Source organism: Drosophila virilis, chromosome 2, assembly GCF_030788295.1.
Source record: "Drosophila virilis strain 15010-1051.87 chromosome 2, Dvir_AGI_RSII-ME, whole genome shotgun sequence".
Lineage (NCBI taxonomy): Eukaryota > Metazoa > Arthropoda > Insecta > Diptera > Drosophilidae > Drosophila > Drosophila virilis.
Window position 1 is genome coordinate 22932668 of NC_091544.1, and position 15870 is coordinate 22948537.

Genomic DNA, 15870 nt, shown 5'->3' on the forward strand with positions numbered 1-15870 from the left:
TGTAACTTACAATCGGTCCATGCTGCCGGCCTACTATGGACTGTTGCGATTATGCTGCGAGCAAAGCCGAACACTCACCCGACAGTTGGCGCAGCATCAAAATCTACAATGGGCCTTTAAAAATATAACGCCGCATCCCACACAATATGCTGCCGCAGTAGATGAGCTATTTAAACTAATGGCGCTTTTTGCTACCCGCCATCCGGATGCCAGCGAACAGGAGAAGCTGGATGTCATAGCTTTTAGACGCTCCGTCATTGTATCTTACACAAGCAGTCTGGATGCACGAGTGTCCTGGTCTACCCTGATTAGCGCCCTGAAAATACTCGGTAAGATTTATTAAACAACCGATAGTAATAAGTATAGTTTTTTTTAATTTTACAAATCGAATATGCCTTCTCTAGCTAGTTTTGTAAGATAACCAGTATAGAATCTATTTTATTTAAATTTTATTTTTTCATACAATGAAAGTTGACTTAAAAAAAGATGTCGGGCATGTAACAGGCAGAAGGCATCTGCTTGCGATAGAGTATACAAATATATCTATGAAGAGCATCCACAACCGTTTGTGAATGTGTGATATATATTAAAGCTATGATAGCAATTCAACTTTGCGACGACTTCTCCAATTCTTAAGAGGTTTCTAAATACATGCTCCGAATTTGGGTTATTATTAATAAAATGGTTTGTCAGTGAGCTGCAAAGCTAAAGAAGAAATCGAATAAGGCTTTGTATGCGAAACTCGAAAATTATGAGATGAAAAAGTCAAATCCTGTAAGATTAAGAACTTTCAAATATTTTGTATGCCTCCTCCGTTCTCCCCAAAGTTAAATAGGTCAGTCTTTAAAGCTATACATGCAATTAAATGTCGTATTAAAGCCCTCCAATAACATGATTAGTTGGGCACATCCGACTATAAAACTTGTTTATTGCTAAATAGTTCAATCCACCTAATTTATTATGTTTTTTAACTTACTTATCATTTTGGTTTTTTTGATTTCCCACACGCAGTGGACAATGACGATGACCGCATGCTGGTCATTTTCAACGGAGGCATTGAGATGTGCTTTGAGGCGTTGCACACGCTACATTCCATGCACCACGAGGCCACTGCCTGTCATGTGGCTGGGGATCTATTGGATCTTCTTGGAGAAATGGTGCTTCTGCTGGCGACGCTGCGCATGCGTACCGATAACCCGGCGCAAAAAAAGCAACAGCAACAGCAGTTGGAACAGCAAATGCAACTGCAGCAGCAACAGATGTTGCAAAAACAACAGCAGACGCAGTGTACTCAAGCCCCACAGACGCCCCAGCAAAAAGAGAAGCAGCTGCAGCAGCAAATGCAGCAACATCTGCAATTACAGCAAATGCAGTTGCAGCAACAGCATTTTCTGCGTCAACAACATCAGCACTCGGCACTGGCAAAGGCGCTGCCTGATGCGATCAAGCGACTAGCTACGCTGCTTAACACATTTAACTCGCCGGAGATTAGTCGTATGGCCCTCGAGGTGCTCAAGGAGCTAGTGCGCAACACGAGCCTGGAGGCCACCATCATTCTGGCGCCCATTCTGATCAACTGCCATTTGTCCGTGGCCAATGCACCAAATGCAATAGGCCCGTTAGGACCTTATTTTCCGCGTCGCGGTGCAAAGCAGACGTCCTGGCCGTTAGGTGCCAAAAATTCACCTCGACCCCCAAGGCCAATGGTGCAAATGTGCATTGCTTCGTCGGAGCTGACACCACGTGGTCTTGATATCGAGTACGATGCACAAGTGGACGCCTTTTACAGGCCGTATCATGACTTTATCGACGTCATGCTGCGCATGTGCGTCAATACAGGCACCCTTAACGACACTCTGGTCAAGCTTCACTGCCTGGTGGCCATAGAGTCAACACCGTTGCATTTTAACTACTTTCCTAAGTTCTGGGTGGGCATCCACAACAATGCATTAACACACAAGTAAGCCTGACATTTCATTCTTTTATATTTTAATGCCCTAAACCCATTAGAAATGGGTAAAAGGCGTATAATGTATTTCTATTCTTGATCAACACCTACAGTCGATTCGATGCAGCCATGCCCGTCTCTGCGTCCGTCCGTTTGTCCGTCCGGCCGTATGTATGTACGCAAAATCCTGAGAACTTTATAGGTTCTGAGCTTAAGACTTGAAATTTAGAAAGTAGGTACTCCTAGTGTCCGTGTGCACACTATAATATTTCTCAGTCTGGCCAGCTATATTCCTACTGACATACATATTGAGGAAGGGAAGAAGAACATTATATAAGAATGATGAATAATTGAATTACCTTTGTTTAAGAAGGAAGAGAAATGTCTAGAGAAAGTGAAGATGTAGTTGAGAATAGGGTATACCGATTCTTTATCTATTCGTTAAAGCGGAGTTAACAATAATAATTTTAAAATATATTCAATTAATAAGAAGAGGTAAGGGTAGAGTATAGAAAGAGGATATCTGTGATCCGACGGGCGAAGATTTCTTATCTTGTCCGGAAAACTTCTCACAGATGGGTGTGGCTAGTGAATTCCCAAAGGATTCATGAAATCTAATCTATGTAAAAACAAGTTATCACCACGTACGATTTTCATAATTTACCATTCAAACCGTTTTAGTTTAATTAATATACTTCCTTTAGCTATACGATATATTGATGTCAATATATATATATATATATGTCAATTTTGCTTTTAGATATTCGGAGCTGCTTGTGAAGAATCAGCTGCTAATAGAGTATCTGCATAATGTGCTCAGAGACGAGCGCAGCATGCTGAAGGATGCATTTGTGCGGGAATTTTTGGAGTTGTATTACCACAAAGTGGCAGCACAGCTTCCTGTTGCGCGAATGATCTACACGATTAATTATGGCATGCACTCTAAGGATGACATTGACGAGCTGTGCGGCGATCTATTTGCCATACGTATTATTGCCCAAGCTACTGGTGTGCCGACTTCGGTGCGCAAGGAGCTGCGTGGATCATTACGGGCCCTGCTTAACAAGAGCGAACGTTTTAAGAAGGAAGCGGAACGAGGTGATACACAGAATTAGATCAAGGGCATTCTATAAATACTATACATATTTGGTTTTTGTAGATCAATTTCCTAACAAAAAGCTAAAACGGGACTCCTGTCATGAAAAGGAACACTCGCAACCGGCAGCGCAATCGGAGCCGGAGGTAGCAAACAATTTGACTGATAAAGAGAAAGCCGAATCAGTCGATAAAGCTAGCATTGTCGACGGAACTACGGATACGCCCAGTGGAACGGTTGATGCAGTTAAAGCTGTTGGAACTGTCGCGGAGACTGAACCGGCGGCAACCGCTGATTACGTGGACGTACGTATCGAGAGCCCAGAATCCGAGAAGCTAGAGAAAGCATCGATTCCCTCGTCGGACGATGAGACTGAACTGGAGGATGAATTGGAGCCTACGCCAAAGCGCAATAAAAAATCGGTGAACAAAAAAACCGCACAAGATCGTGTTAACGAGGATCGCAAGAAGCGTCTAAGCACCTTGCTCACTATGGAGTCGTACATACAAAGCATTTTTACCATCATTAAACGGGACGCAAATGCATCGAGCGCGGCACAAAACAAAGAACACCCCAGTGATGAGTTTGCAGTTGAGGCGTCTACATCAGCAGCTGCGGCAATCAAGTCAAAGCCTAGGGGTGCGTCTACGCCTCCAGAACCCGAGGACGATGTGCTGCAAGGCAAATACAACATTGAGACGGACACAGTACTGTGCTGCAAATCCAAGTTAAATGGCAGGGAGCAAGAGATGGCCAAATTCGATGAACTGTCGCCTGCAACTGCGGTTGTCAACAGCAACGTTTCCGCAGCGGCCACCAGCTCAGTGGCTGGCGTTGCGTCAGCGACACAGGCAGCGAGTCCAACACAAATTTAGTTGTCGTTCAATGATTTGCTTAGCATTTTATTTTTCGGCAAGCCATTGGACTGATGACACGCAGCATGTGGGAATCACACAATGGCTAAGCTCTAAGGTACTGCAAATTTTTGGCCAAAGGTCGAAAGTTGCATTGAATGATTTGAACCAAGGTTGCTGCTTGCCTTGGGCGAGCCTGTGCTCCGGTAAAAGACTTTTGAGCAAGAGAATTATACTAAATTAAAGTTAATCTGGCAACATAAAAAATCGGTAGCAAATAAATTCAATTCACACTCAGACAAACACTCCCACATCCTCACACCCACATATATATTGATTCAACATGCCACGGTCTCACACACACACACACACACACATATATATACATATATATACATATATATATATATATATATGCAATGCATGCATTAACATACATAAACATATATGCATACATACAGCTAGAAATAATGATAAACGTTACTATTTTAAGACTTCCACGACCGCAAATTGTCCAAATCATAAAAAAAACATAATTCCCATTTGAAAATGTTAGTTAAGTAAAAAGTTTAAATATTATATCATTGCGTGAACCTTGTTATGCACTACGAATGCCAAAAGCAAAAGCATTATAAGCAACATAGAGAAAGGAAAAATAATAACTGATAATGAAATGAAACGAAGAAAATGAGTTGAAAAACGGCTTATGAGACGCTAATATCTATATATGTTGTAGTAGAACCTTTAGATACGTTTTACGCTGCTAATTATATTTGGATTAGTTTCCTGTCATGTTCGCAATCGCTACCCATCCTCTCCCTATTCATGTGCACTATAACTGTATTTTAGACACAAATGAACAGATATTATATAATTAACCAACTTTATTAAAATAAAAGAATGTGTATCAATTTTCATTGTAAATTGCTGAACGATACGAATTAAATACATTTTACGTTCTTTAGTTCATGTGAGAATAAATTGTAATTACGCACATAAGTCTAGTAAGTTGTCTATGTGAAACATAAAGGACGAAGCTTAAAAACCATCCCTTTAAAGGGGCGCATAAAATGTTAGTCTTAAGCAACAGCAAACGATCGAAATCTTAAATATGTAATGTTGAAAAACAAAAGAGAATCATAAGCAAATAATAAAAAAAAAAAACAGCATATAAGTTTAAATCATATGTAACTATATATTAAATCTCCTCTTATCTGAGATAGTCAAGATTAACCATTTTTGAATCTTTCAGCCTTTTAAATCAAGTTTTTCACCTGTGTTTAGGCTATCCATATATTTGTAGAGCACACTGTGTATTCTGATTCTGCTTAACTGACATCTTAATTTATCATCATTTTTATGTATCTGCACGCTAAAGCGAAGTTTTGGAACCGAATTCCAGTAAGTATTAAAAACGGGTGGGTTTCAAACTAAATTTCAAAAATCGCTAGAAACCATGAGTAAATATTTTAAAATTTTAATTTACTCCAGTTTTAATTCTTTCAATTTTAGAAACCCGTTGGTATCGTTATATTTATGTGATCAAGCAAGTTCGGAGACAAGTTTTTCACAAAGCTTGAATATTTCTGAAGCGCTTAAGATGGTAACAATCTGTCTTATAAGAGGTCTTGTGCATGTAATCGTAAATAAATTTAAAATTCCCCTCTCTAAACAAAATTGCAAAAAATCTTGCTCATGGCCAAGAAAGGGGTCTTACTCATTAAGACTTGACCCCTCCTTCTGAAAATGTCGGAAGCCTAAGCCAAAGACCCTCACTATGACAGAGTTTTGAAGGATGCATTGCATGGATAAAACTTTCCCATTTCCCATCACATTAGCCAAGGTTCCCCATATCTTCTATAGGCCATATGGCATTGCTCTAGACCCTGGTAATAACGGTTGTTTTGAGCTGCCTTTTATACAGATTGTCATTCGCTCGATGATTCGACGATTACATGTTAAATTCAACCCTCTAACATTTATTGTTTACACGCATGCGCTGCGAAAATTGTCAAATTTGTATATAAAATATATAGAAGTGAGCTCAGATTTCACAAGTTGTATTTGTGCACCGAGAAGAAGAACAACAAATTTGTGAAAATGCCATGTGTTGGATGTGAAAAGGGTAAAACAATATTTAATCCTTGACTTATATATTAGAAAATTGCCCAATCAAATACTTCACAGAATGCAAATGCACCGCAGAGAAGTGCTCTGAGAGCTGTAAATGCAGCGCGCCTGGCAAATGCGGCTGTAACCCATCCAAATCAGCGGAAACCTCGAGCGGAGGTTGCTGCAAAAAAGTTGAGGGTGCTGGCGGTAGCAAAGTAGAGCATGAGTGCTGCAAGAACGCCAAGAACTGAATTAAGAAAGATCAATATATTATAAAAGAACCAAATCGATGTATTTTGCTTGCATTTGATCAAAATATATCTGCTAGTAAGCTATGTATTTGTCATCATTAAACATAATCAAAATGTTATTACACTACATTTAACAATAACTAAATGAATTAAACTATCGTATAAAATAAAATACCTTTACCAAAATGGGATTTCTTGTAGATGGCAATGATTCAGCCTAATTTCTAAAGTTGAATAATATGATGTGTACGTTTAACAAACGAGCCAACAATGTGCATTTTATTTAATTTGTACATTGCTAAATTGCTTACACTTTTCTACAGCAAAAGGTGCGTGGGGCAAGAATTAGAATTGTTCACATAAACGAGGGGCAGATAAAACATGAAAATTAAACAAGTTTAAATTCGTTAGCAATTTCTTTATATTACAGCGTTAAAGATCGGGTCTCATGATTTCTTTTTCAGTATAGGTACATATAAATATGCATATAAAAAACAATTTAAAATTTGATTTTCAACAAATACGAGCCACTTACTAATTATATTATGTATAGTTATATATTACTTCGCGCTGCACTGAGCTATAAAATTAGTGTATGCAATATAAAAAAACAATATTCCTTTTAGGGCAATTAATTACTAAATTTTTGTTTCTAACCATTTAGGGCTTAAATTTATACAAATTAAACGAAGACATTTCAAAAGTTTATAAACGCGGCCAACGGACAGGGACTTCATTAATTGCGCTTTGATTTACGCTTTTTGCGACTGTTTGAACCAGCTGTTAATGAGCTGGAGACGGAGCAGCTGGTCGATGTCTGGGGCTGAGTTGGTACTCCGCTTAACTTGCCCCAAATGCTGTTCAACAAGTTATAACTGTTTCTCTTGTTTGACTTGCACGTAACGTTGTTGTTGTTATTGTTGTTAGTCGTTTGCGGCTGGTGTATCCCGGGAGGCGGCTGCGTTTTGTATTGTGCGACTTGGGCGTATTCTCATGAGCGCTTTACCTTGCCATTGACCGCATTGGCTGGCGAGCGGCTGCCGCTAGCACTGCCACCACCGCCAATGGCCGCCTCAGCCGCATGCGTGGCCACATGTTGAATGCCCTTCTCCATGCAACCTTGATAGATTGGACGCATAAACTGTAAATATTTCAAACGGAACACCTTAATATAAATATCATGTGATTGAATTCCTTCTCTTATTACTTACATTCTCCCACATGAGAGTTGCAAATTCGTCCAGCTTGCCACCAAAGTCGCTCAACTCACCGCTATATCTGTGGGTATGGCAAATGGATTGAGAATTAGTTTGGAAGCTCAGTTATTGAGTTTTCAGTTGCCGATACCCACCTAATGTACGCCCAGAGTGCCAGCGTCAGCAACGCTACACCCATGACCAGATTGCAGAAGTTAGCAAATGTATAGAGTCCTACCAGTCCAAAGATGCCGCTAACTATATACATGATGACTGCGCAGGCGAAGTACACGGCCGGCGTACGTGCCGCCTTGAATATGTTTTTGCTTTCATTGTGTGCTCGATAGTTGACAAAGACCTCCTCCAGATCAGAGTCCAATTGGAGGCGGAACTTCTCCGTGAACTCCTCGCCACCCATTTTGCGTTTTGTGGCAAATTGAAATAGCGCCTTGTCCTTAACGCGCAAATGTTCCGTTTCCAGGTGCGCAGTACTTAGATAAGGCCGCGTGCCGCCACACACTTCCTCCATGAGCTGATTGTACAATTCCTTGGCGGCCGCGACAGCAGTCAAGTGATTCGCTTCGGCCGTGGCCACCAACATGCTCTTCGGCTCAGGCAGTTCGTTGCCCTTATAGATGCTCATGTACGATTGAAAGTACTGAATAAGATCACGGGCTCTAACGCGTTGCCCACTTATCTCCTTGTAGACAAGATTGTCAGGTGCCAACAGCATAGGAACCAGCGTTCGTAGACTGTTCTTGAACTCGGGCGTAATATCCTTAAGACGGCCATCGAACTGTGGATTTGTGGCAACATTGAGACCAGGATGTGGCATCAGGAAACAGGCCACCTCAGTAAAGCACGATGAAATGTGTCGACGCAATGACTGCAGTTCCGGGTGTTGTTTGTCGGAAACCTCAAGCCGACGCTTAAGTATCTTGTCTCCCCCCAAAGCACCGTACTCCGCCTCGTATGGGAAACTCCAGTCACGCACCAAAAACTGCAAACGCTGGAATGGCTTCTTGCCGGTGTCGGCCAGCGCCAGACGGCCGTATTCGGTGAACAGCTGCAGATGCTGCAAGTCGTCCTCCTGGATATTCTGTGAGAGATTATATATCTGCACCGAAGACAGCATCGTGCTAAGCGCAAACACTGTCGCACAGTCGCGTACGGTACTCTGGCTATCGAAGGCACCCTGTGTATCCAGCAAAATAATAGCAATCTTGTCGCCATTGGGATAATCGTGCAGGAATATATCGGACCACATCAGTATGCCGGTTGTATCGCGTTCCGATCCGCCGCGCCACGAGAAACCCGACAAAGGTTCCGACTCATCACCCAACCAGTCCGTGACATCGTGTCGCACATACTAAAAAAAACTTGTTTGATTAAAAATCTTCAAGACATATGTATCTACTCACTATACCTTTGAGTACATGTAGCGAAGAAAGAAGTCTAGCAGAAAGCTTTTGCCCTTGCGGAAAGCACCGGCTACGGACACCACGCAAACGTAGCGATCCTTGACCTCCTCCCGCATTAGCACCTCACTGAGCGCATCCTCGTTAAGCACAAATGTGTGCTCCTCGGATGCATTGATCACCTGCACTGCCGAGCCGCCAATTGCTGTCCTCTCCATGTGTAAGCTGAGTATATAGGTGTGTGCGTGTGTACGTGTGTGCGTCTGTGCTTTGTTTTCCAACTTTGGTTTTCAATGTTAATTTGAAGTACTGCAAAAAGAAACACAATGAAACAAGTGAAAGATTTAATAATAGTTGCTTTGTAAACGGCAAGTAGATGCTATATACAAATAGAAAGCTATATATAAATATATATATATGTATATGTATATGCACATATTTATATATAGATGCTATCCTGTCAGTTCACAAGCGCCAACTGAATTGAACTAACGGTTAATTGCGCAAGTTCTATTCAAATGCGTGAGTCTGGCTGTGTTTTTTTTTTTCTTTTTAAATTTGGCATGGGTGCTGGCATAACGTGTCAGGCGGCCTGCAATTATGAAAGGTGGCCAAAAATAAATTTGACTCTGCGCTAGTTTGCTTGGCACTGCTAGCAGCATACGGAAGATGAATTTTGTTCGGCCTGTTCAGTTCAGGTGCGTAGATTCGGCACGTAATTATATTGAGTTCATTTTTGCTGAGTCGTCACATACAATTAGTATTAAATGCCGAATTCAATTTTCCAACTACCCTAGACGCTGTTGCTGCTGATGACGTTGACAACTTTTTTTGTCGCTACGCCCTTGAGCAATGCTTTAGATTCTAATTGGAAACATAATCAAAACAACGAAATGTCTGCAAGCGACTGGTTTAGAATACAAAACAACAATAATCACAGCAACAGCATGCTAATGCTAAACACGCGAATGTCGGTGAAAACTTTACATGTAAATGTGAATATGTATGCTTCATCTGTTTGTTGCAATAAAATATTTAGCAAATTTAATTAAAAGCAAAATCGGCGAAGTGACAGTCCCCACAGCTGTCAACCTAAACTGAAGTGCACAGTACGCAAGACACCCGCTGTTCGTATATCCAATGAGAATCTAAATGAGCGAATGATCGAAAATCTCTCTCACTGACATCCGCTCTCTTTTGCTTTAGCCTTCTCTTCTTTAGTGGCAATGCTGTCAGATTGTTCAGCTCAGCAGCTGCAGCTGTAATAATTATTTCGTTTAATTAACAGCAGTCAACAAAAACAGATAGAACTAACACGTTCCATTTTATTTTTTTATGAGTGCAAGTTTTTCGTGTACCAGAGTTTGTATTTTTAAAATATTTATACACTGCTGGTAACACCGTCTGACAGTCTTACGTGCTGTCAAAGCTGTGCTCAGAACGTGGTGCAGGTGTCAGACAGAGCCAACTATATGACTCGATCAACAAGTTCAGCTATGATCGGCGAGTTAGTTGTCTCCTTTTGGCTCATCAGGTATTTATTCGAACTGGGATGTAAACATCGCAAGCGAAAAGTAACAGCAACACTAGCGACAGTGACGCCAACGTCGACGCTGGCAGCATGATTAGTCAACTGGAATGGTTGCTGAGAGCAACAGCAACAATAACAACGCAACAATGACCAAAGCAAATGAGGCAGGCAGCAGCAGCGATAGTTGCGTTCTGAGCAGCGCTTAAAATGAAAGAAAAACACATTGGACGCGACACAGGGAAAACAATATACGAGAAATAAAGGCTTAATTCGCTTAAATTAAGCAGCGCAGTGTTTAATTAGCTTTAATCAAACCACAAAACTAGAGGGTCCGCGCCATAGCCCACCCGGGCACACAAGGCTCCATCACTCGCCATCACTAGCACGAGTACGCCATCACAACATGCAGTGTGGACACCGCCCAATCGCCAGCTTTCATGGCCCGAAGCAGCACGTCGCAGATGTTTACCTCGTGGCAATTTGTTTGTTGTTTAGTTTTATTTGCGTATCCGTGCAGGAATCTCAAAATATTCCGGAGGAGGAGCCCGTCTACTATTACGTTGGCTGCTATACTGCTCGAACAGATCTGCTGAAGGAATCGGTATACGCAAAGACGCCTCAAACGTGCATTGAGATATGTGAGCACCAGGGCCACAGGTACGCTGTCCTGGCTGCCGAGAAGTGCTTCTGTGCCAATCGTCTGGAGCCTCATGAAAAGCAGGACGATCAGCTGTGCCACACGCGATGCCTGGCCAATAAGGCGCAGTATTGCGGAGGCGTGGGTGTACATTCCTACTATTCGACAACGTTGCTAAGGCAACCGGCGCCACATCATCTACGGATGGTCAACAGTACCGAGAACAGCATAAGCCTCGCCTGGGACGCCTATGAGCCCAACAAGCTATTGCTAGCTGGCGGTGCCGAGGCACTCGCGCCACAAACTCAGCAAGTTTCCAACATTCTGATCAAATGTCAGGTTGTTCAGACCTACTCAACGCTTCCCGCATTTTTACAGCCCGAGTTTATAGTGCAGAGCACGGAGACCCGCTTCGAGCTAACTGATCTCCATCCCGCGACACTTTACAATATTAGTGTTCGCGCCATTTGTGCACAACAACAAGAAGAAAGCGAATGCGGCCATGCTACACTAATGGCCAGCACAGAGGTGGGCTTACCAAGTCCAGCGCCCGCACAGCCCAAGATTCTCAGCCGCACTAAAAACAGCATGACCGTTGAGTTGGCGCCCGTACACAACGACAATGGTCCGGTATCGAAGCTTCTTATTGTTGTCGAGTTTGTTGACGATTCACTGAGCCAGCCGTTTGATGAACAGCTGTTGGGAGGCTGGCAGGATGCGCAGCAAAACGGCGTTCCCTACTACATAGCCGCAGAGCTGAGCTACGATCGACCAGAGGACAACCGCACAAGGCACTTTGTTGTAGGAGATGGCAAACGCTATGGACGCTATCGTAATGTGCCTCTGGAGCAGCTGTCAGAGGAGCAGGACCAGCTCTCCCATGTGCACATTAGCTTGGGCGTGGTAAGTAATAACAGGAAAACAGTCTTATCGTTAATTCGGTTCCTGAATAATAATAATCCTGGCTTCTCTCCCATAGGTAAGCACACTGCGAAACATCACTAAGACATTGTACACGCGCAGCAGTCACGCACAACATGCCAGCTCTCTGGATGATTTCAGCTATGCAACGTTTGATAAGGGTCAGTCGTCAGTGGTGGCTTTGGCTGTAACCTGTGTGATCTTCGGCAGCTGCCTGTTGCTTAGCCTCATCACATACTTTTATTTGCGCTACAAGACCTGTCACGCTCGCGGCCTGATTGGACGTGGACGCAATGCTCACGAGATGACGCAGCAGACGCCCATCATTGAGCGCGAGAACAACGGATATCTTGTGGAGGACGAGCAGCCGGCTTCGCTGGAGAGCTTCAAGCAGCAGCTACACTCGACGCTTGAGGGACTGGAGCGTCTGCCGCGCAATGGACTGCGCCTCAATGCAAACGATGTTATTGGCGAAGGGCGCTACGGAGAGATTATCACAGGACGGCTCAATGTGGCTGAATCCGTTAAGGAATGTGCGCTCCATGTTTTATCATTGAACGATCTGAGCGGTAGCAGGCAGGCGCAGCTGTTGCGTGAGTTGCGGCAGCTCAGACAAATGCGCCATCACGAGCTGCTCCTAGACTTTTATGGCATTTCGGCAAGTGCGGACTGGTTCTATCTGGTTTTTGAGCTGCAGCGTGTCAGCCTTAAGCGACGACTGATCGAGAGCCGTCAGGCAGCGCCAGCGCCGCGTCTAACTGTGCTAACTGAGCAACTGGTGCTACAATGGATGTACGAGCTGTCAAGCGCAATGTCATACCTGGGAAGCTGTCAGGTGTTGCACCGGCAGCTGTCCAGCTACAGTGTGTACGTTAGCGCCGACTCCAAGCTTAAGGTATGCCTTCTCGGACCACTGCATTATGTGAACAGTAATAGCCAGGCGCTAGATCTGGGCCGCTGGCTACCACCCGAGGTGCTGCGACACCAGCACTTCACAACAAAATCTGTTGTGTGGTCTTTCGCCTGCGTCGCTTGGGAGTGCTGCGCCCTGGGCGGCACGCCTTATGCAAACGTTGCCAGCAGCCAGCAATTACTAGAGGCGATACGCTCTGGCGTGCGTCCGGCTCAGCCCGCCTATGTCTATGGCGATCTTTATCAGCTGCTGCTTAACTGCTGGCAGCTTGAGCCCAGCGAGCGCATTGGCTTTGAAGATGTGGCCTTTGGCGTGCGTCAGCTGATGACCTCTCCTCGGCATGCGCTGTGCTTTGATCGCTCCGCTTCGGACACCATGGAGACCCTGCCACTGTATCTGCCGATTCTTGAGATAAGCAACTAATTTAGCCAGTGGACAGATAGAAGGCAACAAGAACACGTGGAAAATGAAACCAGTTGTGACTATCCAAAAGCAAGTTTGATTAAATGTACCCTAACGTTTGAAACACATATAATTGATTGATAAACGTTGCTATTGGTGGCTTATGACTTTCCAAATCTGCGCCATTCAAGGCTTTCGTAAATGTATAAAGAATTGCATGTGTTTTTAACAAAGATTTAAAATGGATTGCCCGATCAAATATGTTTGATATTTCTAATATTCTACCAAACTCACGCACTTTGCAATTTTCCATACATATGCATTAACATCAGCATAACTCAAGTATATCGAATGTTCTTGAGAGAAAGTAAGAGCGTGTAATCTCTTTAACCCCGCGAGTTTGAAATCCCTTTTCAAACCCAACAACAGACCGAAACTAGCGTCTGTGATCGAATGGATAATCGACCGAAACAAATGAAAAACACAAGTACAGAGAGAAATGGAAAGAGACTAAAATATAAATATATATAAAGAGGAAGCGAGAGAGTGAGAGAGAGCCAGTGAGCAAAGGTATGAGCACAATTAATGCATATGAAATAAAAATATAAATAGGTAGCCCATGTAGAAATTCACGATTAATCAGTTTAAAGGTCGCACGACTAGGGGGTCGGACGCTTGCATACAAAATGCAAACTTTGAAATAGGTAATTGGGCAAATAGCAAAAAATAATCACAGAGGAACAATAAGAATAACAAAACAAATATCAATGCTTTACATGATGCTCGGTTCAAATTCTTATGTGACAGCAGCAGATTCTTTATGATCATTATACTCTTGTTGAGGGTTTTATAGTTATGTCATGAAATGTGTAACGTTCATATATATATATTGATATACTTTTGAAGCGTTCGGCATGCTCATTATGTTTTTGAAAGAGAATTTGTTTGTTAAGTATGGCCTACGATATTATACAGCTCTGTTGGAATAATCAATTGTGAGTTCCATAGAAGGGTATTGAAATTTCGGCTTTGCCAAGAACTACTCTTGCATTTAAATGTTTAGATGAAACAGATATCATGCCAAAATATTACGTATTCAATATTGGGCTATTCAGATTCAGATCAATATCTATTAGCTTACGATAACAAATTTGCAGAGTATACAAAATAATATCTTTGGGAAAATGAAAATGATTATACATTAGTCATCGATGCAAGTGAGAGGCTCCTCTAAGAGCTAATTTTCTATGGAACTTGTGGGCACATCGGAATCCGCTGACGATACTTGAGTACAAATGTGTGTACACACGTATGTACATATGTGCGTGAAATGTATAAAACATCCAATTGGAAACACAGTGCTAATCTGGCTAGCACCGCTAGGAGTCTTGGTTTGTGAACAGCTGATAAGCCAGCCAATTGCGTATAAAACAAAAATAAAATGACCAAAAGACAAAGCACATGTTTGATATGGCTGAAATTTATTAGAAGTGTAATGAAGCGCAACGATCCAAAGTTGCAAAAACAGCAATAAAATGAAATGTACATATATAAATATGCATGCATGTATGTATGTATATATGTACATACATATAAACAAAAGCTTCACCATTTTAGCGCTTAAACGACTTTTGCACTCGTCGACTCGGAGTCAAGGTGAATAAAGTTACCAAACAGAGCAAAGGGGCTACGGCTATAGTGAGAGCAAAAACAATCAAAATCATTGGCACACATATTCAGATACGGTTGCTCATATATGTATATAAGCGATGCAAATTATTAATAAATCAAGCTGCGAGCCCTGAAATGACGCTATCCACCACTGGCACACGAAATTCGAATGTAAACGTGGATATGTAAAGGGATATATTATTGCTAACACAATTCACTAAAACTGGACACTTTAACTGCCATTGTACCAGACATTATGTTTTGTGATTTCAATATAAAATGATGCAAAAGACATACAACCACGGCGACGACGCAATAAAATTTGTTTTTGTTATTATTACAAACAGAGTTCTGCGTCTTGGGGGCAAGGTAAAACTGGTTATTTGGCGCAGCGTAGGTTTACTTGCCCAAACAGCCGAATAACCCGAACAGCTTCTATCTATATTATTGATATTCACAGGTTCCATCAAAATATTACTCACTTTAATAAACAATTCGCCACCAGCGCGCCTGCTGTTGCTTGCTCTTTTTTAACATTTACTATGCTCACCTTTTTTTGTTAGTGGTGTACGTAACATCGATACATCGAGCGACGCGATGTTTTTTTTCTTCTAGAATCGATGCATGGGGATCGATAGTAAGATTGTAACAGCTGATGTTTTTTTTAGAACTTATCGATTATTTTTTAAAATTTAATGTGAGAAATTATATTTACAATTTGTGTAACGCTTTTTATTGCAATCATTTACATCGCCCTAAAAAACGCAACTAAACTATTATTAATTTATTGGAACAGTTTCTATTTTAATAGTTAATTAAATTATATTTATTAATTGTCTTTCTTTCATATAAATGTTTCACTCAACCAAAGAATCTATCCGCAAAAGCAATTTTAACTTTAACCTCTACTTAAAAACCAG

General features: G+C 42.1%; 4 protein-coding genes across 6 annotated transcripts; 3 read left to right on the forward strand and 1 right to left on the reverse strand.

Moving 5' to 3' along the window:
* Positions 1 to 19: 19 nt before the first annotated feature.
* On the forward strand, positions 20 to 3919 carry LOC138910993 (ubiquitin carboxyl-terminal hydrolase puf-like). Its single transcript, XM_070207613.1, has 4 exons — positions 20 to 329; positions 1012 to 1960; positions 2709 to 3046; positions 3108 to 3919. Exons 1-4 carry the CDS (start codon positions 20 to 22, stop codon positions 3917 to 3919), a joined length of 2409 nt encoding a protein of 802 aa, XP_070063714.1.
* A 1943-nt stretch (positions 3920 to 5862) lies between these two features.
* On the forward strand, positions 5863 to 6452 carry MtnF (Metallothionein F). Its single transcript, XM_015172368.3, has 2 exons — positions 5863 to 6023; positions 6086 to 6452. Exons 1-2 carry the CDS (start codon positions 5999 to 6001, stop codon positions 6259 to 6261), a joined length of 201 nt encoding a protein of 66 aa, XP_015027854.1. The 5' UTR covers positions 5863 to 5998; the 3' UTR covers positions 6262 to 6452.
* Positions 6281 to 15539, reverse strand: atl (atlastin GTPase). 3 transcript variants are annotated; one of them, XM_015171829.3, is made up of 5 exons: positions 15433 to 15539; positions 8884 to 9184; positions 7613 to 8826; positions 7473 to 7539; positions 6281 to 7402 (listed from the first exon to the last, which is right to left on the reverse strand). In XM_015171829.3, exons 2-5 carry the CDS (start codon positions 9091 to 9093, stop codon positions 7253 to 7255), a joined length of 1641 nt encoding a protein of 546 aa, XP_015027315.1. In that variant the 5' UTR covers positions 9094 to 9184; positions 15433 to 15539; the 3' UTR covers positions 6281 to 7252. The 3 variants fall into 3 exon arrangements, with proteins under 3 accessions (XP_015027315.1, XP_002053012.1, XP_032296716.1); XM_002052976.4 differs by lacking the exon at positions 15433 to 15539 and adding an exon at positions 9863 to 9980; XM_032440825.2 differs by lacking the exon at positions 15433 to 15539 and adding an exon at positions 9668 to 9791.
* On the forward strand, positions 10378 to 14736 carry Wsck (tyrosine-protein kinase Wsck). Its single transcript, XM_002052975.4, has 2 exons — positions 10378 to 11946; positions 12023 to 14736. The coding sequence occupies exons 1-2, from the start codon at positions 10810 to 10812 to the stop codon at positions 13298 to 13300; spliced, it is 2415 nt and encodes an 804-aa protein (XP_002053011.1). The 5' UTR covers positions 10378 to 10809; the 3' UTR covers positions 13301 to 14736.
* Positions 15540 to 15870: the final 331 nt, after the last annotated feature.